This window comes from Ammodytes marinus, assembly GCF_949987685.1.
Source record: "Ammodytes marinus genome assembly, chromosome: 16".
Taxonomy (NCBI): domain Eukaryota; kingdom Metazoa; phylum Chordata; class Actinopteri; order Uranoscopiformes; family Ammodytidae; genus Ammodytes; species Ammodytes marinus.
Genome location: NC_137220.1, coordinates 17,885,693 through 17,909,104, shown reverse-complemented (window position 1 = coordinate 17,909,104; position 23,412 = coordinate 17,885,693). Strand labels below are relative to the sequence as shown.

At 41.1% G+C, this 23,412-nt stretch overlaps 2 protein-coding genes across 3 annotated transcripts in view; one reads left to right on the top strand and one right to left on the bottom strand.

The window, feature by feature from the left end:
* Positions 1 to 50: 50 nt before the first annotated feature.
* ap5z1 (adaptor related protein complex 5 subunit zeta 1) lies at positions 51 to 10,471 on the bottom strand. 2 transcript variants are annotated; one of them, XM_080043191.1, is made up of 18 exons: positions 10,371 to 10,471; positions 9,738 to 9,875; positions 8,814 to 8,994; positions 8,379 to 8,529; positions 8,136 to 8,248; positions 7,826 to 8,000; positions 7,603 to 7,656; positions 5,941 to 6,081; positions 5,716 to 5,753; positions 5,255 to 5,417; positions 4,503 to 4,681; positions 3,833 to 3,975; positions 3,576 to 3,694; positions 3,292 to 3,419; positions 3,068 to 3,165; positions 2,556 to 2,688; positions 1,995 to 2,209; positions 51 to 1,674 (listed from the first exon to the last, which is right to left on the bottom strand). In XM_080043191.1, the coding sequence occupies exons 1-18, from the start codon at positions 10,409 to 10,411 to the stop codon at positions 1,422 to 1,424; spliced, it is 2,463 nt and encodes an 820-aa protein (XP_079899317.1). In that variant the 5' UTR covers positions 10,412 to 10,471; the 3' UTR covers positions 51 to 1,421. The 2 variants fall into 2 exon arrangements, with proteins under 2 accessions (XP_079899317.1, XP_079899318.1); XM_080043192.1 differs by lacking the exon at positions 7,603 to 7,656.
* Positions 10,472 to 13,552: 3,081 nt separating this feature from the next.
* card11 (caspase recruitment domain family, member 11) overlaps positions 13,553 to 23,412 on the top strand; it is a 22,528-nt gene continuing 12,668 nt past the window's right edge. Inside the window, exons 1-4 of the mRNA XM_080043803.1 lie at positions 13,553 to 13,716; positions 21,935 to 22,134; positions 22,355 to 22,492; positions 23,069 to 23,245. Of these exons, the coding sequence (XP_079899929.1) occupies positions 21,936 to 22,134; positions 22,355 to 22,492; positions 23,069 to 23,245 (514 nt within the window). The 5' untranslated portion in view covers positions 13,553 to 13,716; position 21,935. The remainder of the gene's footprint in view (positions 13,717 to 21,934; positions 22,135 to 22,354; positions 22,493 to 23,068; positions 23,246 to 23,412) is intronic.

Here is a 23,412-nt window from a genome sequence, read left to right as displayed (position 1 = left end):
GTCAAAAAGTGCTTCATCACATCCAAGTTTCAATCAATTACTGTATTTTATTTACCAAAAAATATGTGCAAAACTCAAAACAAGACTCACAAGGATGAACCTTTTCATAAAGTGAAGCGCCAATGCAAAATATTGATGTGTGTGTGCAGGGGCGTAGCACCAAATTCTGGGCCCCTATACAAAAAGTCCTGATGGGCCCCCTGAAAAGCGGTCTTACAATACACATGTCTCTCTGAGCCAGACAACTCCACAATATTTCATCTGATGAATGACCAAATCATTACTTTTACCGGTGTTTCCCCCATAATATGTCTTAGTCAAGGTGGCCACTGGGCAGGGTCACAGGAGGCGCGGCGCAAAGCGCCGCGGCGAAAATTTTGGGGGTATTTTGCTCAAAGATGCCAATGCGCACTATAGAAATAAACAACTGTTTATTTGAATACAGATGTGCAATTTTGTTTGCTATGTGCAAGTATAATTTTACAGACAGTACAAAACACAATTAAAGAAAACTTCTACTGTTTTTGTGCAATACTATGCAGACACACTAAATACAAATAATAGACCATACACTTGTGTAGGCACATCAAGTGCAAATTAAACTTTTTAAAGTTCCTTTATGGATGGGGGGCTGTGATTATTGTGGACAATAGGCCTACTGTGATGCGATAGCCTATAATTAATTAATGGTTATTATTAGCCTACTTGCTTGATTTCTTTTTAAATACAGGTTGTTTTGGAACATGTCTTTCCCAATTTAAAACATAAAAATAAAGCAGCATTGAAAATTCAGAAAATCAATCTTGTTGGCCTACACTAGCATGCTGTTCTACAAATAACTCAATAGTTGAAATAATAAATACAATGTGTTTTCCCCTTAAAATGTCGAAATGCATTTCAAAGGCAGTAACAGTGTGGCACTTCTTTAAACTTACTGAAACTTGCAGGGGCCATCACTCTCATGTATTCATCAGACTTTTCTTTGCGCTGTCTGAGCTGATAGATAGGTTGTGTTGCCACAGTGATGTGGAGTCTTAAACTGTCCTAGCTTTGCCAGCACTTATTTCTGTACAGCTAAATATCCCCATAGAAACATCGCTGCGTTTATTTTCGCCACCAGTTCAATTCAATGTTGGCTTGCTCCTGCTTACTCTCCCGCATACATGCCTTAGTCATGCGCAGGCCCCTGATCTCCTTGCAAGGGTCAGGGGCCTATCACGAGCCAGTCAATTATTTCTTTTTTTGGAATGGCATTGTTCAGGGCCTTCAAAGATCGGGGCCACACATTTAGCTTGTTTAAAAAAAAAACAAACAAAAAAAACATTTTTTTTTTTTTTTAAATGGGCCCCCCTCTGCCTTGGGCCCCCCCACGACTGTATACCTTGTCTACCCAGTCCGTCGGCCCTGTATGTGTGTGTGTGTCACTGTGAATGTGTGAGATTGGTGAGAGCCCGCAGCAGCAGTGGCATGGCGACATTGGTGTCTCTGTGCCACTGTGGTGCTGTGACATGTGCAGGTGGGCTGAGGACGCTCTGAGCCACACCGGGGGCTTTCAGCAGCGACCATAACTCCTCCCCTCGCGTCACTATGGTAACAAGGTCCTCTTCGTCGGAGCACCAAGCCACCGACCCGCTTCTGGTGACCGTTCGTAGCTTGGAGAGGAACAAAGACACCCTGAAAATAGACATGAACACACAATTAACATTACATATGCCTTTGTATATTAAAAGGTGCTACGAATAACTTTAAAATATTTCTGAAACAGTCTAATTTTTCCTCTGATGATCATAAATTACATGTAATAGCAAACAAGACCATCAGTGCAAAGAATACTATAGTTTTTCTTAATGCGTTTGTCATGGGTATGCTCACCCAGGAACAACAGGTGGCCTAGTAAAAACACTACCGCTTTTGTCCAAAGGGGGTGCATGAATAAATAAAAACTGAAAGTTCCTTGGAGCACCTTTAGATAAAGATTTATGGCTCTCGGTTACCTGGGTATGAGGTCGTGTGAGCGTGACGCCAGCTTAGCCAGGGCGCTCATTAGAGTGGTGACCACTCTGGGGGCGGGGCAAAGGGCTCCGGGCGGCGGGGCAGAGGAAGTGACCTCAAACAGCACGGCCTCCAACGCCTCAAAACAGGAAGTGATGAGCCCCACCGAGCAGCGAGAGTCACATGACACAGAGAGGTACTCGCCCAGCACCCATACCTGAGAGACATATTATTTTCACTTTTCGTCAGGTATTTTGGGCTCATTATTTTGTTTAGTTTTGAATTTTTCAGGCATTTTCCATGATTTATTGACAGTGTGGAGAGACGAGAGATGAAATAGGACGGAGAGGGGAAGTGCTCTTAATACACAATGAACGCCCCCCCCCCCCCAGCTCATTCTATTAAGTGTGATATTTCGCCATATTTCAATACACGGGAAAAAGATGCTAAGATTTGACAACAACAACAACAACAAAAAAAACGCTTGAGATATGAGATGCAGGGTGTTTTTGGAACAGGATCCAAAAGTATATCGTCCTTATATCAGCGTGATGCTCTCTTACCACATGCATGTAGATTTCCTCTTTGCTGTAGACGTTGGCTGTGGCTCCAGCGAACTCCAGCAGCTCGTGAGATTGGTCCACTACCAGGGAGGGGCGGAGCTTGCACAGCCTCAGCAGGTGGAAGCTGAACACCCTGCAGAGAGAGAGAGAGAGAGACAGACAGACAGACAGACAGACAGAGAGAGAGAGAGAGAGAGAGAAGATCAAGTAACACTTTAGTTCCACTGTATTCTAGGGCTGGGAATCTCTGGCCACCTCATAATTCTATTCGATTCACAGAGCTACAATGCAATGATAGAATGATTATTGATGCATCTTTTTTTGTGTGATTTGTCACATCGTTATATTCCAAAAAAATTATGCAACAACTTTCCTATTTTTCTATACATGATTTCCTTTTCTCAGTGTGACTCTTAAAACAAAGTGTATTTGTAATGAATCAGAATCATCCACTTCGTGCGCATCTACAGTACGAATCAAATGTTCTCCCCAACCATACTGTATGTGTTTACCTGTGTATCTCTTTGATATATTTGGGTATGCGCAGGAGGAGGCTGCTTCTCTCCAGCATCACCAGAATCAAGTGTGATAACAGCTTCTCGTCCGCTACCTAGGAGACGGACACGCGTGTTATTCGTGTCACTGTTTTTTTATGAACGGAAACTGAACCATGCAGCATGTTAATGTGCAGTTGTGATGAATTACTCATTAAAAAAAGAACATTCAATTTCTTCACCGTGACGACCGAGTTGAAGTAGATGTGCAACAGCACGGGCACAGTCTGGGCACACTGAACGACCCGCGGCCAATCGGCTGCCTCGGTTAGCAGCTCGTGGAGCGTGTTCAGTCGGTCAATTGTGTCACCTGTGGAGGGAGGAGGAAAGCACAGAGATTCATTAGTTCCTACTATAAGGATATGAATATTTTAAGGATTTCAATTGTTGTTGTTGTTGTTGTTGTTATTATTATTATTATTATTATTATTATTATTATTATTATTATTAGAGTGACTGTGATGACCTGAGCCCGATTCCCCTCGAAGCAGGAAGAGGAAGAGCCCTCGGAAAGAAGGGTTTCGAAATGCATCAAGTGACTGGAGGCCATGCCCGCTCGTATCAGAGATTGGCAGTGAAATTGACCTGCGACATACACACACAAACGTACACACACACACACACACACACACACACAGACACAGACACACACAAACCCAGTGAGATGGTGGTAGAGAAAAAAATGCAAAACATATCCAAATCAGTGTGGTGGGTCTCGTGCACCTGAGTTGCAAGACCAGCGTGGCAGAGAGACAGGGCAGGTCCAGTAGACTGTGGAGCAGCTCAACTGCAGTTCCGGCTGTCACCAGAGAAGGCAGCAGATCCACAAAGTCATCTACCACCGCTGGGCTGTTCCATGCCAAAAACTACAGGGGACAGACAGAGGAAGAGGGCAGGCATGAAAGAGTGCATCTCTCACTTGCCCTGCGTTCTAAATCACATACTCTCTATTTTTTCTATTCTAGATATACATCTGACCATAAAAATAATCTAGTTAGCATGTAGTAGGCATACAATTGGGACATACTTTACTTATTCATTTCATCATAACACTGCGCCTTGATCTTGCCTCTTGCTTATATATTCCTCGCATCCCCGGTTGTGTTCATACATAGGCTCCGTTGATGTGACTTCACTTCCGGTGTGCACTGGATTGTGGGTCAGAATCGCCCAAATAGCATGCTGTTTTCAACAATAAAAATCTCGGCTGGATGTAGTAGACATCCGGGTATTTTTAAGCATACTAAATCTGACCACAAGAATCGATACATCGTAAATCTTTTTTCTATCATACTACATAGTAGAAAGTATGGGTATTGGAACGCAGCCTTGGTATAATATATGGTAGACAATATGTATGCAATGGTCTCTCTGTATGGATGTGTTTTTTTACCTTGAGCAGGTTTGGAAAGGAGTGGGTGTACTGTGGGACTCGGAGCTGCAGGCTCTGGAGGTTGAGTCGTAGGAAGCGCAGAAGCTCGTGGGCCAGAAAGTGGTCGTTGAAGAGCTCGGCGGGGAATCGGCCCAACACCAGCTTCCACACGCTCTCACAATCCACTGCAGCCATCTCGCCTAAACAAGGGTTCAAGTGCTCTATTGGCCTCAAATGCTTTCAGTGTGAGTGGAAAAAAAGGACCTATGATGGAGTATTATTATGAGAATAAAGTCCTTATTTTACAAGAAAAAAAGTCGTAATATTAAGAGAATTAGTTCATAGTTTAGGACTGTGTGTCATTTAAGTGAAGAAATACCGTCTTTTCTGTCTGAGCTTGGAGCATCTTGTGCAGTTATTGGCTACTTCTTTCTCAAATGAGGAAATGATTAATAATTCAAATCCACTCCACGTTGTTATAAATTGTTGTTGACTGACTGTGTTGCAAGGCTCGACACCTGAGATCAACAGTGGGTGACAAGGATGCTGCCATTAGATTGCTCTAAAGATTTTTTTTTAAATAGTCGGCCTGAATTCTGCTTTTTTCTCTCTCGTAAAATAGCAACTTTATTCTCGTAATTTTCTTTTTTTTTCTTTTCATGACCCTAATACTCCTTTGTAAGGAAATTAACCGTCCACATAAAAAGAAAATGATGTACAAAATTCCATATTAGTGTATGTACATGTTTATGTGCACACACACACACACACACCATGGTTGAGGTAGAACTGTGCTATGGGCAGCAGGACTCTGGCAAAGGACAGGTCTGAGCTGAGCCGGCCAAACAGTGCCTTGATGCACGGGAACGTTCGGTAGACCAGAGAGGCGTCCTCTACACACACACAGTCCAGGATACACACTGCCTCCACTAGACACTGAGAGAGAGAGACAGAGAGAGACAGAGAGAGAGAGAGAGAGAGAGAACAGGGCCCACACAATAAGGGCACCAGCATAAAATCTGGTTTACAGTTGGGCTTTGCCAGCAAGAAAGACTGTGTTTTTTTTTGTTCTTATGTACCAACTACTGAATTTGGATCCAGTGACAATATGTGGACATGGTGCACAGACACAGAGGATTAGTATTTGCATAGAATTTGCACAGAATTGAGAGTGGAGGCTTGTTTGTTCCTGAAACTGATGTGGTGTGTGAGTTGAAATGATACACAGGCTCACCGCTTTCTGCAGTTCTGTATCTGTCCTTTTGTGCGCCTCTGAGATAAAGAGAAAGAATACACATCAGAAAACAGTTCACACTAACAACAAAAACAAAAACAATGACATATAGTATTGTATAGTAGTGCATAATAATAGACCACTGTGTATTTGCATAAATGTTAAATAAGTATTTTATCACAAACACACACACATACACACACACACACACACACACACACTTACTGCGGTCGCTCTGTTCGATGAGACGTTGGCAGTACTGGAAAGCCTTCTCTCGCAGACGCTCTTTCGGAGGCAGCAATCGGCTGGAGGAGGAAGTCGCCGAAAGCATTGAAACCACCGATCCGTCCACCTCCGACCGGTCATCTGTAAACGGGGGAAGTTTGGGGGATTAGAAGTCACGACTCAAAAAGCCTTGTCAAAGAAATGACAACACATGAGTCATCTTTGATCAAATCACACATGAAGAGTCCCTCAGGCTGTTTGTTGCCAAATCTGAATGGAGAGCAGGAGTTCTAATGACGAGGAACGGTTTTCTTGTTGGTGGAGATTATGACCAATTACCTTTTATTTACAGACAACAGATACTGTACACTAATGTTGCAAATAATCAAAAGGGAATGTTTCCTTTTTTGAGCCAGCACAAGCAACAATGAGCGGTTGATAACTGAAGCTTAGTGTGAAGAATACAACGTGACGGATTGTGCCAATGACTATGTGATAGACACACTAGTGGGACAAATAGAGGGTAGGGCAATTCAGAAATGTGGCCAAGTACACTAGGAAGATTTCCATTTGGTACAGAGGCAGTGTTACAAACTTGATAGGTTGATTTATTCATTAGAATTAACCATAAACATGCATTAGACCACAGTGACACTGACCCTAAAGCTCACCAGAGAGGATTTACTTTTTTTACTGTAATAATTAAAATATGATCCATATTTAATTTAGAAAATAAAAAATGTAATAATAGTAACACACCGGCGTTTCAGACTTTCACTGCACACACAGATGAGACTTATTATCATATGGTAAATTCAGAGAGGTGCTGTAAAGCTCGAGTCGTGTAGGGCTGCTTTAGGTTTTCACAAACCAACAGATGTCACTGTGCTACTGCGTTTCAATCCCTGAAGCTTCAACAATCTATTCTGGGCTCAAATAGAAAGAGAGCCGCAGAGCTTCATCCGCCCATCCTTATTTTGAACCAAAATATTCAAGATAAGCTATAGATATTTGAGGTTTAGAAAAAGAGATTTTTTTTTATAAAGGTTTAAGAGACAAATAAGGCGAACCATCAAACCAATCTCAACACTTAGGAAAGATGACACAATAACAGTTGGAATTCTAAAGCCCCCAAAAAAAACATAATGAAAATTATTATAAATGTGTAAAAAAAGACAATTAATACAAATAAGATTAGATTAGACGTTTCAAGAGGAAGTCAGTGAAGGCAGAATCAGAAATAATTGGAAAAAGGCAGAATCTGATTTACTCCTCATACTGTAAATACAAAAAGCACAAGCCACGCGTGCTGTGGCTCTGTGGCTTGTGCAAGTTTTAGTATTGTAACATCCCATTCAGATTGTAGCCGCTTACTAGTCATTATATCACAGCGATTCATTTATTGTTTAAAAATTCACAAGAGAATTAAAAAGCGAAGGTTTTAAAAAGATGCACAGGTGAAAGTGCTAGTTAAGAAAGTCATGGATCAGGATCTCAGGTGAGTTGCTCTGTTAGATCACGGTGCTGTTAAGTCATGATCATATCAAGAGCTGTGAGTTGACCTGTGCAGCACCACCAGAAAGGCGTTTGAGTTCAGCTTATTATTTTTGAGCGGTGCGCGCATGCAAAGGGGAGGGTCTGACGAAAACTCACGCGTCTTACCATTTGAAAATGAGTGGGAGTGAGAGAGGGAGAGGCTGAGCTGCAGCCTGTTTGCTGTAGGAGAGATGGTTAAAAACACAGAGCAGGTCAACTGAGACATGAACAGCCCTGGAAGATGATAGTTCGAGGGCGGATTGTCCTTGTGACATTAAGCAAAGAGCCACTTTATCACTGAAAGGCAAAAAAGGAGGTTGAGGTTTGTGTCTGTGTTTTAAGGCCCTACCAGTGTCGGCTGTGGAGTTGCCATTGGAGACAGAGTGGTAGGTGAGGAGCCAATGGCGAAGCATGGAGAAGGAATAGACGTTCATCCACTGGTCGTCGGTGAATCCTTGGCCCACACACAGCACTGTGAAGAAATCCCCCGATACCGTCCCATCCAGCTCTGCTATAGGCACCGGCTGTTAGAAAACACAAACACACACACAAATGCATAAATAAAGCAATATAACATTTAAAAAAAATAAGAAAGTATGTCTTAAATTTAATTTTATTACGTCAACGTAGAAGTTGAATTAAGTAAGTAAATTGTGTACCTGACGGGATCGTGGCCCTGTGAAGAATCCTCCTGAGGAAGCCCCCCCTCCCTGAGTGATGCTAGCATAACGCAGCCAATCAACAAGCTTCTTACTCAGGAGGGTCACATGATCTGCAGAGACAGAGAGAACATTGTGAAAATGTCCCTATCGAACGCACGCAACTTTACAAATCAATCATGTTGATTGATGTGCAAGGGGGAATTGTTTGTTCGCTAATTAGCTTTGGCTTTTCCTCACAACCTTCAGTGAGGCACTCGGGGCTGTGTGTCAGGATGCTGTTGAGGATGGGCAGGGTGTGCGTGAGCGACTGATTGGAGCCCTCAAACTGTCGGCTTTCCAGACTGCGAAGGAGCTGAGCACAGAAAGACGACAGGTCGGCCCTGGATCCGGCCTGTTGGGGTTAAAGTCGGAGATGGTGTTACCAGTGTACATCTAAAAAACAAACAAACATGCTCCTTTATGTGTTAATATGTCACTGTGCACTGAAGCCACAACTAGTTTGTGTCTCTCCATGTATTTCCGCTGCTCCATTACAAAACACTGAAATAAACCACAGTATAAATCCACTCCATGTTAATCAGCAACAATTTACGAGCAAAAACAGCCTCTAAGAATCTTAAATACGTCTCAAAATAAATATGAATCAAGCCGAACCCGATATAAATGACCACACACCTGCAAGAGCAGCAAGGCTGCAGCATGGCTGTTCAGTTGACCAAGGTTCTCCTGGTTGTAGTTCACCTCCTGACCAGAGAGGGGCAGTGTCTCTCTGAGCACAGCTGAGCTCAGCACCTGAAGCTGCTCCGCAGGTAACAACAGGAGCGATGCGACCCTCTTCTGAAGCTCTGGAGGCAACCTTTGGGTTGATGACAACAGAGAGACTGAGGCACGGGACTGAGGCAGAATTGTTATGACTGAAAGCTCCTCCTGAAGATCAAAAGGTGCTGTGTGTAAGACATGTGTATTATGGCATCATTTGGTGGTGAAAAATCTGGATTGCAAGCTCCGTGTCTACCCCTCCTGTTTGGAGAAATTACAGAAGCTACGGTGGCCTTCAAGGACTAGAAGCTAGTTAGTAAAGACGGCATCATCCACCACTGCCTCAAGTCTTTCCACAATATCAAGTGTGATGTGAAAAGATATTAGTAGTCCAAGAGGTATTAAGTTATTTATCATATAGTACTTCTTCTTCCAACAGGTGCATTTCCTGATGGACACCCATTATATATAAAAACACGTAAGGCTGTTACGTTTGCTACTTTAGAAACATGGAGGTTTTATTTTCAATTCGATTTACACTACAAGTCTGTTCTTAATGAAACCAATTCCATTGACACACTGCACCTATAAAGAGTTTATTACAAAAGAAGATTGGAGACTGGGAAGGTGACACTCAAAATTAGGACTCTTTGTTGTGTCCTTATTACCTGGGAGGTCAGGTGAGATCACAGTCTTTATAATAGAGGTTCAAAGAGGTAAAAAGAGGGTGCGAAATTTAAAGAAAATGAAGGTGTGAATCAAAACACAGGGATCAAAACCAAGATGGGACACTGTGGCTTTTGCATGTTGTGTGTGAGAGGTGCAGGTCGGAGCGCTTACGTCCTGGTGTACTTGGTTACGGAGAGGATGAGGTGCAGCCTCTGCAGGGAGTCCACCGCCTCATGACTGAGCTCCTTGCCCTGGAGAAGCTTCACTAACCGGTTGTAAAACTTGTGCAGCTCAGGCTCCTGGATCTCCCTACAAATGACATAAAAATCAAAACAAGTCCTTTGAGACTTATTGCTAACACATATAGACACGTGATCGACTGACACGATATTCATCGACTTCATATTTGGTATTGATCTACCCTCTAGGCCGTGGAACAGTAAAAGTAACACAAATAATCCATTATTTCCGGTTAGCCTAAAAGAAAAGAAGCTTTTTCTCGTTCCTCTTTTTTTACCGTTTAAAATTGACACTTTTTTTGACAATTAACTGGGTAAATAACGCTGGTGCTGAAACACAACAGGCATGATATTGAAAAAATAATTGTGTTTCAGTCCTAACTGTGAAAAAAATGCTGTAAAAGTAACAATAAACAAACGTAAACAGAAAGAAAAGGTCACGTGACAGACTTTGACGGGCTAATTAGCGTTAGCCCAGGTAGCTTAGCATGGTAAATGGCTGCAGTCTGTGTGTGTGTGTTTGTGTGAAGAAGCTAAAGTTTCTCCCTGTTCTGAGTTTTCTCACCTCGCCTGTTTTATTAAACTCTCTGAGCCGTGAGAATACATGCTGACAGGCAGTCGGGCATTCCGCTGCTGCTGCTGTCGGAAGGTAAACAGTGCGCTCGCTTATCCAGTCCGTCTATCGTCCTGACTGGACTGACTGGAATCACACGGCCGTCATTTAGTTCCGCCTTCACCTGCGGATTATGGAGCAGCTCTGTCCAAACGGTACCTTACTCACGCTCACTGTAAATTCATAAGAAAATAAAAATAAACAGTAAGTGATTATGGCAGATATATAATAAGAAAAAGCACGTTTGCTTTTTATTTATTTTGTAATTTGCTGTGTCACTTCTTATATGGTCACTTCCCATTTCTGTTCCCATTTCCACAATTTTATCTTTCTGGGGAAGAGCTTTGTGTTTGTTATAAAGCCAAGTACCTCGGGCACTTTATAACAGATCAAATGACATTTTAAGACAGTGTCGTACATTATATGCCCAAGCCAATATGTTGGCAAGAAAATTTCACATGTGTTCTGATCATGTTAAAATATGTATCTTTAGAGCATATTGCACTCCCCTGTATACTGCCCCCTTATGGGGTAAATTCAAAAAATCAAGTATGCACCGACTTCAGGTTGCTTACAAGGATTGTTTTACAAAAAGTGTAATACAAAAAGTATTTCTCATAATATGAAGATTAATCTGGTAAAAAAGTATGAGGATATCTATAAAGGAAAAAAAAGTCCAATTCACCACGTAGTGTGATAGTGTAACCTGTTGTGGTCATTTTCAGGACTTTCGCCCCGGATAGAGATTTTGTCACACATCCCACATTGTTCACTGGGGTCATATTAGTCTATAACAGTTGAGATATTCTCTGCTAAATGAAGCGCATACAAAACTTTCCCAGCACCTAGACTATGATAAACACATACATGTAAGCGTCAGTTTGGGGAGCAGTGGTTCAAGTGAGAAAAAGGGCACTTTCATTATAATTCCATCAGTTTGCCTACATATAGTCCCAGCATTTAAGCTTAGTTTATTCTGCTCTCATCTCCTACTTTTTTTTGTTAATTTTACTGGGGGAAAAAAACACTGCAAAGATAATGAAAACGGTTATTGAGAAAATGCAAAAATACAGCAACTTTACTGAAATCATTATAAAAAAAGTTGTTGTATCTTTCTTTGCATTAACAACTTGTTAGGTCTATTTTAATTTTTTGGAAAAAATTGAGAAATCATGAGCTTGGTGGTTACAGCAATAATCAAACCAAACCTGATGAAGCTGCTCGTAGCTGCTAAACTGGTGCAGTGTAAAACTGGTGGAACCTCCTGAACATGTGATACCTGGGTGGGTCTGAATTGACATGTATACAAAGTTTGTAGACTCAGGAAATTGACTGAGTAATTAGCATGTCCTCTTTATAAGAATGTAGAAGAACTACAAAAGGTACCAACCTGTTTTTTCAATTTCTACTTTTCTAATAATATCATCTGGGTTTAATGCTTACACATATTGTTTGATTAAAGTAAAGTAAAGTAATGCATAATTTTATTAAAGCACTACATGTATCTGTTATATGGAGACAGGAATTCATCAAGAATTTTATATTCAAGACTAGATTCTTTTTTGAGAGTTCAAATTAAGTGGATTAAATGAGCTGGGAACAGGATGGATGAAAAAGGGAGTCGGGGAACGAATAGGGAGTTCACGGGTAGATAGAATTGTACAAGAATCAACAACAGGTGTCTGAGTTCATCAACTGAACTTCTTGTGAACTATTGTAAATAGGTCTTAATAATAATTTTTACCCTTGTCCTACAATGACGTTGTGAAGTTTGTAAGTATCAGCAAATAACTTGTTGATGTTATAAAAGTTAAAGTAAGAGTGTTAAACTAAGTATTATATGTTGTTGGATACATTTTACTGGAATTAATTCTGTTTCTGTCTCTGCATCATATCGTATTTGGCTTATATGTTTTAACATTAGAAAATCCTCCACTGTGAAGTGACTACAGCCGCCAGACAGATGGAGTAGAGCAGAATATCCCCCTCTGAAATGATGCTTTTAGAGGGAGTGTACATAGCAGCATAATGATGAGACACTTTTTTACTTTAGCATTTCCATATTATTTAAAGAAAAGATTTGCCTGTTGGCTCAATATCATGCAGCTCAATGAGTAAACAATGAGCTTTAAGAAGATAAGATAAGAAAAACTTTCCCATCTACCGGGAATGAGAGACAATGATAGTAATAAAGCAACTCCCTCCTACTGACAACTGTGTTGGGGAAGCTTCTTTTTCAACATTGCTTTGCAAACCATCAATGACTTCACACTGGAAGAAGTTGAAATACAGTGAAGAAAGACAGAAATATAAAAAGTAGTTCAAACTTCTTTGTAAAAAATTATTAAATTGACAATGTACATGTGATATGAAATTATAACAAAATATAATCCAAACAAGTCACAGTGTCGGTCATACATTAACCAAATAAATGATTACATATAAATTAGGCTACATTTTGTTGATACATACCACATTAAAACAAAAGACATTCAAAACAATAACCAAATATTTTCACTTGTCAACTGACAATCCAGCTTCCTGGAACACCTGAGATTCTAAACCTATCCATAGCAAAACAGTCCCATGCATCTGGACTTTTCTCAAGGACTAAATTGAAGGGAATGTCACATTTTTGTTGTAAACCAATCTGGATTTTCTATTATTATTTGTATTCATTATGGGGCTCGTCGAAATGGAGGTTCTACTAGAGAAGCAATGGTAAAATAAAAATGTAAATAATTTCCTTAACCTTGTATTGCCCACCTACTTGAATCACTATGCACATGCACTTGAACTACCATTTAGGTAACTACTATAGTTGAATTACATGGAGTTCACTCACTACTCCCCAAAACTGCCGATAGCCTACACTCGTAATAAGTCCCTCTGTTATTCAGTCTCTTCATTGTTACCGTGAGTGGTGGATCTGTTCTCAGACAGGGCATCTCACCTCTCTGAAGTCAACTTGTTATTTCCATCAGAGCTCACACCGCCCGCCTCCGCTCTCTCTCTCTCTCTCTCTCTCTCTCTCTCTCTCTCTCTCTCTCTCTCTCTCTCTCTGTCTGTGTGGTTCTCTGTCTATCTGTATGCAGGCTATCTGTATAGCCGTATAAGCTGAGAGTCGGGGCCGCGGCTCCCAAGCGCTCGTCTCTCTTTTTTTGGATAGGCGAAATGGATACGACCTGTTTTTTCGTGATTTTAAAAACAAGATAACAACACAAACAGCCAAGAGCCACTACCACCACGCCTAAAAAAAGTGTGATTTCCCTTCCACTGTTGGACTGCTTCATCTCAGGTAGGCGGAATAACTTGATAAGCTGCAGTGTACAGGTTTACCTCTCGTTTTGCACATGTACGAGCGTTGGTCCGTTCAGAAATAGTCGGCTACATTAGATACGTTTCCGAGCAGGTGTGTGAACTTGCACCCTGTTTCAATGAAAAAAAAAAAAAAAGTAAAGCGATAGACTGTTACGCATATCACAGCAACTTGAGTCATCCACAGTTGTCTGTCATGATTAAAACATACACAACTCTATGCAAACTCGTAATGCGTAGTTGGTGAAAGCTGCACGTGTGTCCCTCAAAAGTCGCTCAAAGAACTTATTGCGCACTCCCTTTCTGCAAAGCTCTTCTGAAAATCTTTGCAACCGCACCTCTTAAATGTTGTTCAGTCTCCAGATAAGCCTTTGGCATGAGTATTTTTTTTGCCCTTTCTGATGTCTTCTTGGCATATCATTGGAGAGCGAGTTATTCTGTCAACATGATGTGGCACAATCAGCATGTTTGGGATTCCAGCAGCAGGTGCAGAAGACAATCGGATCCAGTGAGGAGAATCCTACAGTGGTGCGATGGAATTGTGCATATGCAATGAGGTGCATTGAACTCTACTTTTGTTTTAAATTATTTTTATTATTGAATTGTTGCTGAATTATGTAGACATGTGATATCAGTGATTCTTGAGAATCTCTGATTAGGCAAATTAAATTACATGTATGTATCCAACATATTCTAAGCTACTGAGCTAAGCTTTGACACAACCTCCCAGCTTTTGTCCTTTATATCAAAATGTGCTTTTTACCTTGCCATTCCTTTTTAAAATGGGCTTTTTAGCTTGCCATTCCTTATTTTGTGTTAACACTGTCAGACACCAAAAACACAAATTAATTTTGGACATGGACACACATGTGAGGCATTTATTATAAACAAGCACGAGGCATTACACGCCACCAAAGTTTTTCTTGATGGTATCAACGACACGGTAATTAAAAACTGTTGCTATTTTTCAATACCCCGGTATATGGTAATACCTTAATACCTCCAGACCCTAATATTAGGTAATATCTTTAGAGAAATTACAAGAACTATTCTTGTTTGAAGTTATGTCAGATGAAAAAAAAACAATGTTTTCCATCCAACCTCACAACCAACTTTTCAAATATAATATTATTTCAATGCATATCTTGTGTTAAAAACAAACACAGAAGTTACTGTATGCATTACAGAAAAAAACAGGTATAGTTTTCAGTGTTGCATGGTGAGAAACAACATGATCTTGGGTTCTTTTTAGATGAAATCTAATCAAATTAGTTTTTTGATTTTCATAGCCCAAAATCACAAATAGCCATTTGCCTCGGTAGGCTTCGCAGTCCGTACCGTGTCTGTCCGTCTGCCGTTAGACACCTTTAAGCTCAACTGAGGTAAACTCCTGGCAAAAAAAAAAACGGACAGCAACAATAGATGTCAGCTGTACAGAACAGACCAATAGAAAAAACCCAACGGAATACAATCAATGACTAAATAACAAATATGTCTTAGTTATTTAAATGGTAGGCTACATCAATTCTCTACCAGACTCTGCAAGTAGGGCATTGGGATCTACTATATATGGGGATTACTTTACATATTCCAAACTGTATCAAACATTTGTATGTCCTCCTGTCTCCGATGATGTGTCAGGAATATGGGCTTACAAAAAATGTCAGAAAAAAAATCCTCATTATTTTTATTGTCATGTCTCATTTGGATTACTATCTTCTGTCTTATGTTTATGGATCTGTTGTATTTTCTACTACGGAATATTTTCTGGAGCGTTATTGCTGAATAGTTTTCTGTTTTTGGATGCATTGTGTGTTGTCTGTATTCAGTGTGTCTGTGCTGTATAATTCCATGTGGGATGGGTCACGTAAAAGCCCAGACACATGCATAGAAAGACATACTTTGGAAACTGGGTCTCCTACTCCTCTCTGGCTTTCTTCCTTAAACATATCAAATTCCTATAAGCTTCAGCTATTCTGCTAGACAAAGGAGCCTCTATGATGGGGTTGTACACCTGAACCAATCATATCTGCCTATCAGTTAAAGCTGGCCGGCCAATCCCAGTCCAGTGCACCCACAAACAGTGAGCCTGGACAGGGCCCTCTGTAGGATCACGGAGCCTTTGCTGACACTGTGGCTGTGTTAGAAAAGCCATACTAACGTCCTACTCATAGTAGTTGTAGTAGTTTTGTCTCAATTTGAGTATGTGGCGCTTGTGTATGCGAGTTTGTGTTGGCAAAAAATGCCTGGATGAATACTAACTTCCGGGAAGATTTTGTGTATGGATCAATAGGATACTTTTCCTATTTAACCGCCCCAGAATGCATTGTGTCTTTTCAAACGGCATGGAACGTTTTTTTAAATTCTTTATTGCTTCTGTATACTTCAGTGTAAACGGCCCGACGAACCTCGCATACACAATCGATCGTTAAGTAGACAGTACGGAGTAATTACATGTTGAGTATGTGGGAGGGAGGACGTAAGGATGGCTTTTCGAACAAAGCATGTATGTGCTGCACTGTGGGAAGCAAATAAAGTTCTCAGGTTGAGCGGCTTTGATTCACTATCTGATAGTGTATTGGATTGCACTGTAATCTTAACTTGGAGTTCAAAGTTCTTCTTTTTCGGCTCGCACAACAATGACTAAAGCAGTCATTGGAAATGAAACTCTAACTTAGTTCTCAAGTGTGGGTCACCTTTGGTTAATCACATTCCCATGGTGATAGACAGTTTGTTCTCCATGACATAAATTCTGAGCGTCTGTGTGTGTGTGTGTGTGTGTGTGTGTGTGTGTGTTTGTGTTGACGGTCGATGGTGAAATAAATCATATATCAGTGATGCTCCCTTTTTGTGAGACAAGTTCATTTATGCTTTCCTGGCATCTAAAAGAAAGCAAAGAGGAAATTACAGTTACCTTTGTCCCAGGGACCCTACACACCGCTCGTGGCTCCTCTATATTATCCCTACAGAGGACAAAGTCTGCTCTGCCAGGTTGAAACGAATGAAGATCACATAGTTGGATGAAAAGACTGCAGAAAATAATAACTTTGCTGTCTCGTCTATAAGCACTGAAGCAACGATGCACAAGTCATTGCCTTCCTTCTAGAATGTGAAAACAGACATATAAATTATAAACAAGACATGTAAAGCCATAAAGTAATAACTTTGAATACAAATCTGAATAGTAAGTGATTGATTGAGAGTGAACACCAATTTCAGTTATTGGATTCATGCAATGCGAGCTGCAAGGCTCCAACAAGGCTAGCATAACATCATGGTTGTTTGTTTTCCACGATGACGTCTTTTCCTAAATGGAAGAGATCCATGTCAGTGTAAAATGGTCTCACTTTGGAAGATTTGCATATTGTGTTGGCAGCAAAAGGCAGCGCTGGTCCAAGGTGGAATACAGTCACTATTTTCAGCACAGCGTCATGCTTCCCAGCACACATATATCATTTCAACTTCTATCTAGGTGAGAAATGGACAATAAAGACTACATGAAATCTCATTTGACGGAGAGAGGACAGGAACTGACATTATTCCATAAAAATCCTGAAAGTCTATCGAACTTATAAATTATGTGCGTGACAATTCAAATGACATGGCTTTATGCCCTAGAGTATGTTACAAATAATATGTCATTATTATTATTATTATTATTATTATTATTATTATTATTATTATTATTATTATTATTATTATTATTATTATTATTATTATTATTATTATTATTATTATTATTATTATTATTATTATTATTATTATTATACACTATGTGAATTGAAAGTTTAGTTTGTTTGAATCATTTTAGTTGTAGATGTCTTGTTGTTGACAACACTGAATATTTTACCTTGAGTAGAAATCCGAAACTGATTTTTATTTTTATTTTTTTGTTTGGTTGATCTTCCACTTGCATACAGCAGAACAACTGAATATATTTATAGAGTGCAAATGTTAGCAGTAATAACCCCTGTAGCTCAGATGTGTCAGAGTGATAAAGGCAGGTCATGGCGGTGGTAAACAGTTCAGACACTCACACTGAGCAGGCACAGTACGCATAGTTGTGTCTAGGTGTCTGCCCCTTTTAAGTCTATACAGTTGCTGAAAAAAGGGGAAAGGCACGGTTGAGTGTGAGTACTCTCTCTCTCACACTCACACACACACACACACACACTCACACACACACACACACACACACACACACACACACACACACACACACACACACACACACACACACACACACACACACACACACACACACACACACACACACTACTGTTCTAAAATCAACTCCCCCGACCACATTACTACGAAGAAAAGCGGCCTAAAACAGAGCACAGGAAGAGAGCGACCACTCACATCTGGTTTGAAAAGGAGGAAGCAAGGATTACTTCTCGGTAATGAACTCCAAAATAAGAGAATAGAGAAGAGGAAACATGTACGTGGTTACTGAAGGGGTCATTGAGTGATATGTGTGTGTCTGCGTGCACCGTGCGCTTCTGCAAGGGTGTGTGTTTGTGCGAGCTCCTGCGGTTTCATCATCTGCTGTGACTGTGGCGGTATATACACACTGTGGATACAAATAACAGGTTTGTGTCGAGAGGGTCACAGCGTATCTGTTTGCCTCAGACTGCATACGATGAGCAGCTCATTGTTAATTTGGTTCTCTGACACAACATTTGAGAAGGTATATGCGGAGAAAGTGGCTGACATCATTTGGCAGAGGATCAGAGTTACACATGCACACATTCATGTAATATTTTCTTCCAATTTAAGCTGCATGTGTGTGTGTGTGTGTGTGTGTGTGTGTGTGTGTGTGTGTGTGTGTGTGTGTGTGTGTGTGTGTGTGTGTGTTGGTCTAGCGTATGTAGGCACAAGCTCCAATGGTCACATGCACAGTGTAGATGACAGCTCTATGCAAAAGTATGTGCCATTGTGTGTGTGTGTGTTTACATGAATAATGGCGTCAGATAGCCCTGATTTGCCTAACTGTGGGATGCAAGTCACAAAGCCACAAAGCAGTATTGTGGGATAACTCTGACTGAGCAGAAAAGCATGCAAATCCCAGAGATGCATGGACTGTGTGTGTGTGTGTGTGTGTGTGTGTGTGTGTGTGTGTGTGTGTTTGTGTGTGTTTGTGTGTGTGTGTGTGTGTGTGTGTGTGTGTGTGTGTGTGTGTGTGTGTGTGTGTGTGTGTGTGTGTGTGTGTGTGTAAGTGTGTGTGTGTGACAGCGAGAAGACAGGGAGAATGACAGTGTAATGCTAGAGGGGAAATCAAGTGGGAGTAAGAGACATATAAAGAAAGTAAAAAGATGTGTCTAGAGAAGTATATGTGCAAATGGAAAGACGTCAGTTGGTTAAATTGTATGAGTTTACAAGGGGAACCGATGCAGTGGAGAATGTGTGGGCCTGACGTGGTTGTTTTGCAAATCACTTTTCACATTACAGGGGGCCCAATCAGTTGTAAATAAAAAGGGATGTTATATTGGCTCCTAGATATCTAGATATCAAAATCAGCCAAGTTACTAACCTTCAGAGATCATATGTTCACGGGAGGAAACATGTAATGATATTTGTTGAATGCACGGCTTCATTCATTCATTCGAACATGCTCCATCCCCAGCCTATCCCAAGGGAAGGAGGGATTATTCACATCATGTGTTGCATGTTTTCAGGGAATCAATTTGAACATTTTCTGCATTGTGAGGCAAAGTAGTGCTTTGAGCCGAGAGCTGCATGCTAATGCTAACATGGCAACCTGCTGAACATGGCCAGGTGTAATAGTTACCATGTTCTCCATTAAAGCTGTCGGCCGATATTAGTTTGTTGCAGATATATTGGCAACGATGTCTATGTTTGTATGTTGCAGTAGGGAAATGCCCAAACTGGGTTCAAGTTCATTAAGGCAAGGCAAGGCAAGTTTATTTATTTAGCACAATTCAGACAAAAGGCCACTCAAAGATAACATTCTCACCATTATTGGCAATCATTTATCATATATGTATCACTCACACACATAAACGCACGGCTTGTCCTGCACCACGGCTTGTAGAAGGATCAACAAAACAAAGCTAAATAGCTAAGTATACAGATGCAAACACATCCGACCAGTCACATGCTGGTGCGTTTCTTTCTCTTCAATACAAACAGGGATGACTAAATGTGATGTCAGTGGGACTTGTGGGACTAATATTACCTGAGCCAACCTTTTCTGGAAGCAGGAAGTGGAAAAGCCCCTGAGAAGCAGGGCATTTGCTATAAAAAATTAATTTCATGGCCCCTTTTGTACATCTCCCTTTAATCTTGCAGACAACTAACCACATGTAAACAACACAATGGCAACTTGTGGTTCCTCCTCACAACTCAAATGAAATGGTGCCCTTTGTTCCTACTTTCTTCACAGTCACCATTTTGTGCAAGCACCGTGGAGGAAATAAGTATTTGATCCCTCACTGATTTTGTAAGTTTGCCCACTTACAATGAAATGAACGGTCTATCATTTTAATGCTAGGTTTATTTTAACAGTGATAGACAGAATATCAAAAAGAAAATCCAGAAAATCACATAAAAATATATATATATAAATATAATATAAATTATTTTGCATTTCATTGAGTGAAATAAGTATTTGATCCCCTATCAAAACATTGCTTAGTACTTGGTGGAGAAACCCTTGTTGGCAAGTACAGAGGTCAGACGTGTCTTGTAGTTGATGACCAGGTTTGCACACATCTCAGGAGGATATTTGGACCACTCCTCTTTGCAGATCCTCTCCTAATCTTTAAGGTTTTCAGGCTGTCACTTGAGCTTCAGTTCCCTCCACAGATCTATTGGATTAAGGTCCGGAGACTGGCTAGGCCACTCCATGACCTTAATGTGCTTCTTCTTGAGCCACTCCTTTGTTGCCTTTGCTGTATTTTTAGGGTCATTGACGTGCTGGAAGACCCATCCATGACCCATTTTTACAGACCTGGCTGAGAGAAAGAGGTTGTCACCTAGTATTTCATGGTACATGGCCCCATCCATATTTCCTTTGATGCAGTGAAGTCCACCTGTCCCCTTAGCAGAGAAACACCCCCAAAGCATAATGCTTCAACCTCCATGCTTGACTGTAGGGTTGGTGTTCTTGGGGTCATAGTCAGAATTCCTCTTCCTCCAAGCATGGCGAGTCACTATGATACCAAAGAACTTGATTTTGTTCTAATCTGACCACATCACCTTCTCCCAAGCATTCTCTGAGTCGGTCAGGTGCTCATTGGCAAACTTCAGACGGTTCTGTACATGTGCCTTCTTGAGCAGGGGGACCTTACAGGAACTACAGGATTTCAATCCATTACGGCGTAGTGTGTTACCAATGGTTTTCTTGGTGACTGTGGTCCCAGCTGCCTTGGGATCATAAACAGGCTCCTCCTGTGTAGATCTGGGCTGATCCCTCGCCTTTCTCATGATCATTGATGCTCCACAAGGTGAGATCTTGCATGGAGCCCCAGACCGAGGGAGATTGATGGTCATTTTGTGTTTCTTTCATTTTCGAAAAATCGCACCAACAGTTGTCTCCTTCACACCCAGCTTCTCGCCAATGGTCTTGTAGTCTGTTCCGGCCTTGTGCAGGTCTACAATCTTGTCCCTGATGTCCTAAGACAGCTCTTTGGTCTTGCCCATGATGGAGATGTTGGAGTTTGATTTATTGACTCTGTGGACAGGTCTCTTTTATACAGGTAACAACTTGAGACAGGTGTGTTTTATACAGGAAACTATTTGAGATTAGGAATACTTTTTTAAAGCACGAGGACTAATCTGTGGGAGCCAGAATTCTTTATGGTTGGTAGGGGATCAAATACTTATTTCACTCAATGAAATGCAAAATTATTTATATATTTTTTTAATGTGATTTTCTGGATTTTCTTTTTGATATTCTGTCTATCACTGTTAAAATAAACCTAGCTTGAAAATTATAGCCCGCTCATTTCTTTGTAAGTGGGAAAACTTACAAAATCGGTGAGGGATCAAATACTTATTTCCTCCACTGTATATACAGTAGACGGACACCCACACGCACATCGTCGCACTGATCACCTCCCTTGCAGTGAGCATCTCTTCTTCAATTGGAGTTGTGATGATGCAGACTGCACAGTATTGCCTATAGCTAAAAGCTCCTGTTGTTTTTTTTTATTGTTTCTTTTACTGTTTTACAGCATGCAGAAGATGGCGAACGGGTCATTTGATAAAGTGGACGCACTGTGGGATAAAGTGGAGTGCAAACGTTACGAACTGTGCCGCACCATCTCCCCGTCAAAGCTCACTCCCTACCTCCGCCAGTGCAAAGTCCTGGATGAACAGGACGAGGACGAGATCCTCAATTCCATGCTGCTGGTCAACAAGGCAAACCGCACAAGTAAGTATCGGGATCACGTTGGTTTTTCTGATATGTTCGCCTCGTCTATCATGTGATGCTTTTTCAAACCCCAGCCTGAAAACCAATGAGTGATTTGAGACCAATTCACCTTCTTTCGTACAACAACTTAGTTTCCCTTAACCTGAGATTGTGTGCAGTGTAAAGGTGGGTGCCTTTGTGCGTTAAAACTGAAGTATGTTGTTGATACGTCCTCTGTCAGGCCGTCTACTGGACATCCTCCACACTAAAGGAGAGCGGGGATATGTGGCCTTTCTCGAGAGTCTGGAGTTCTACTACCCTGAACTGTACAAGCTGGTCACAGGCAACGATCCTACGCGACGCTTCTCCACCATCGTAGGTGAGGCCCAAACCTTTGGGACGCAGATGGAAGCAAATATACAATAAGCTATGTGTGGACACGTGCAACGTCTGCATACTGCACAGACTGATATTGGATTTCGATGGACAATATAATGTTCTGTATGCTATATCCCAAATTTCAGTGACGAATACTGTGCGCTGATTTTCCGAGGTCTTTATGTTGAGACACAAGTTGAGAGAAAGACCTGCTTGTTATGGGCAATATTGAATACTTGATAACTTTAAGAAATTAAAATAATAATGTTGGTAATAAAATAATTGCATGGTCAAGTAACATATTCAATAGCCAGTTGTGTGAAGCTGGTTCTGTAACTCGGTTCAGGGACGAAGGGACATATCAATGACACAGTCTAATCCCACAACACCATTCATAGATCTTGTTCTGCTGGTTCAGGATTGAATCTGAGATTTATTCAAATCAGCTCGCAGTGCCATTATGACAGAGTAGATGGCGCACTACTATGCATAGCTTATAGAGAATAATTGACTCTGTGATGTGCCTGTATTCTTTCCCCTCTCCTCTCTAAACCTGCCGTCTGTTACCTGCTTGCAGTGGAGGAGGGTCAGGAGGGTCTGACCCAGTTCCTGATGAACGAGGTGATGAAGCTGCAGCAGCAGTCCAAAGTCAAGACCCTGCAGCAGGTGGAGCTCTGCAGGAAGAACTGCACCCTGGAGGACGAGCAGAAGAAGCTACGGCTAGCCAACCAGGAGCTTCAGGCTGCCCAACTGAGTAAAAAAATAACATTTACTGAAACTGCTACCACACTACACAAGTCTAATTTCATTTTGCTTGGTGCACCGCAGTCAGATGAAGTAAATTCCCAATCTTACAAAATTTTACTCACTCAAACCACATCTGTCCTTCCTGAAATGTGTCTTATTACCGGCTCAATTCCA

Excerpts from the sequence above, each read along its gene's own strand:
- ap5z1 (XM_080043191.1), bottom strand. The coding sequence starts at position 10,411 with ATGTATTCTCACGGCTCAGAGAGTTTAATAAAACAGGCGAG. Across the intron at positions 4,682-5,254 it reads ACAGTTCTACCTCAACCATG|GCGAGATGGCTGCAGTGGAT; the intron begins GTGTGTGTGTGT and ends ACCCTTGTTTAG. Across the intron at positions 3,166-3,291 it reads ACTTCAACTCGGTCGTCACG|GTAGCGGACGAGAAGCTGTT; the intron begins GTGAAGAAATTG and ends TCCGTCTCCTAG.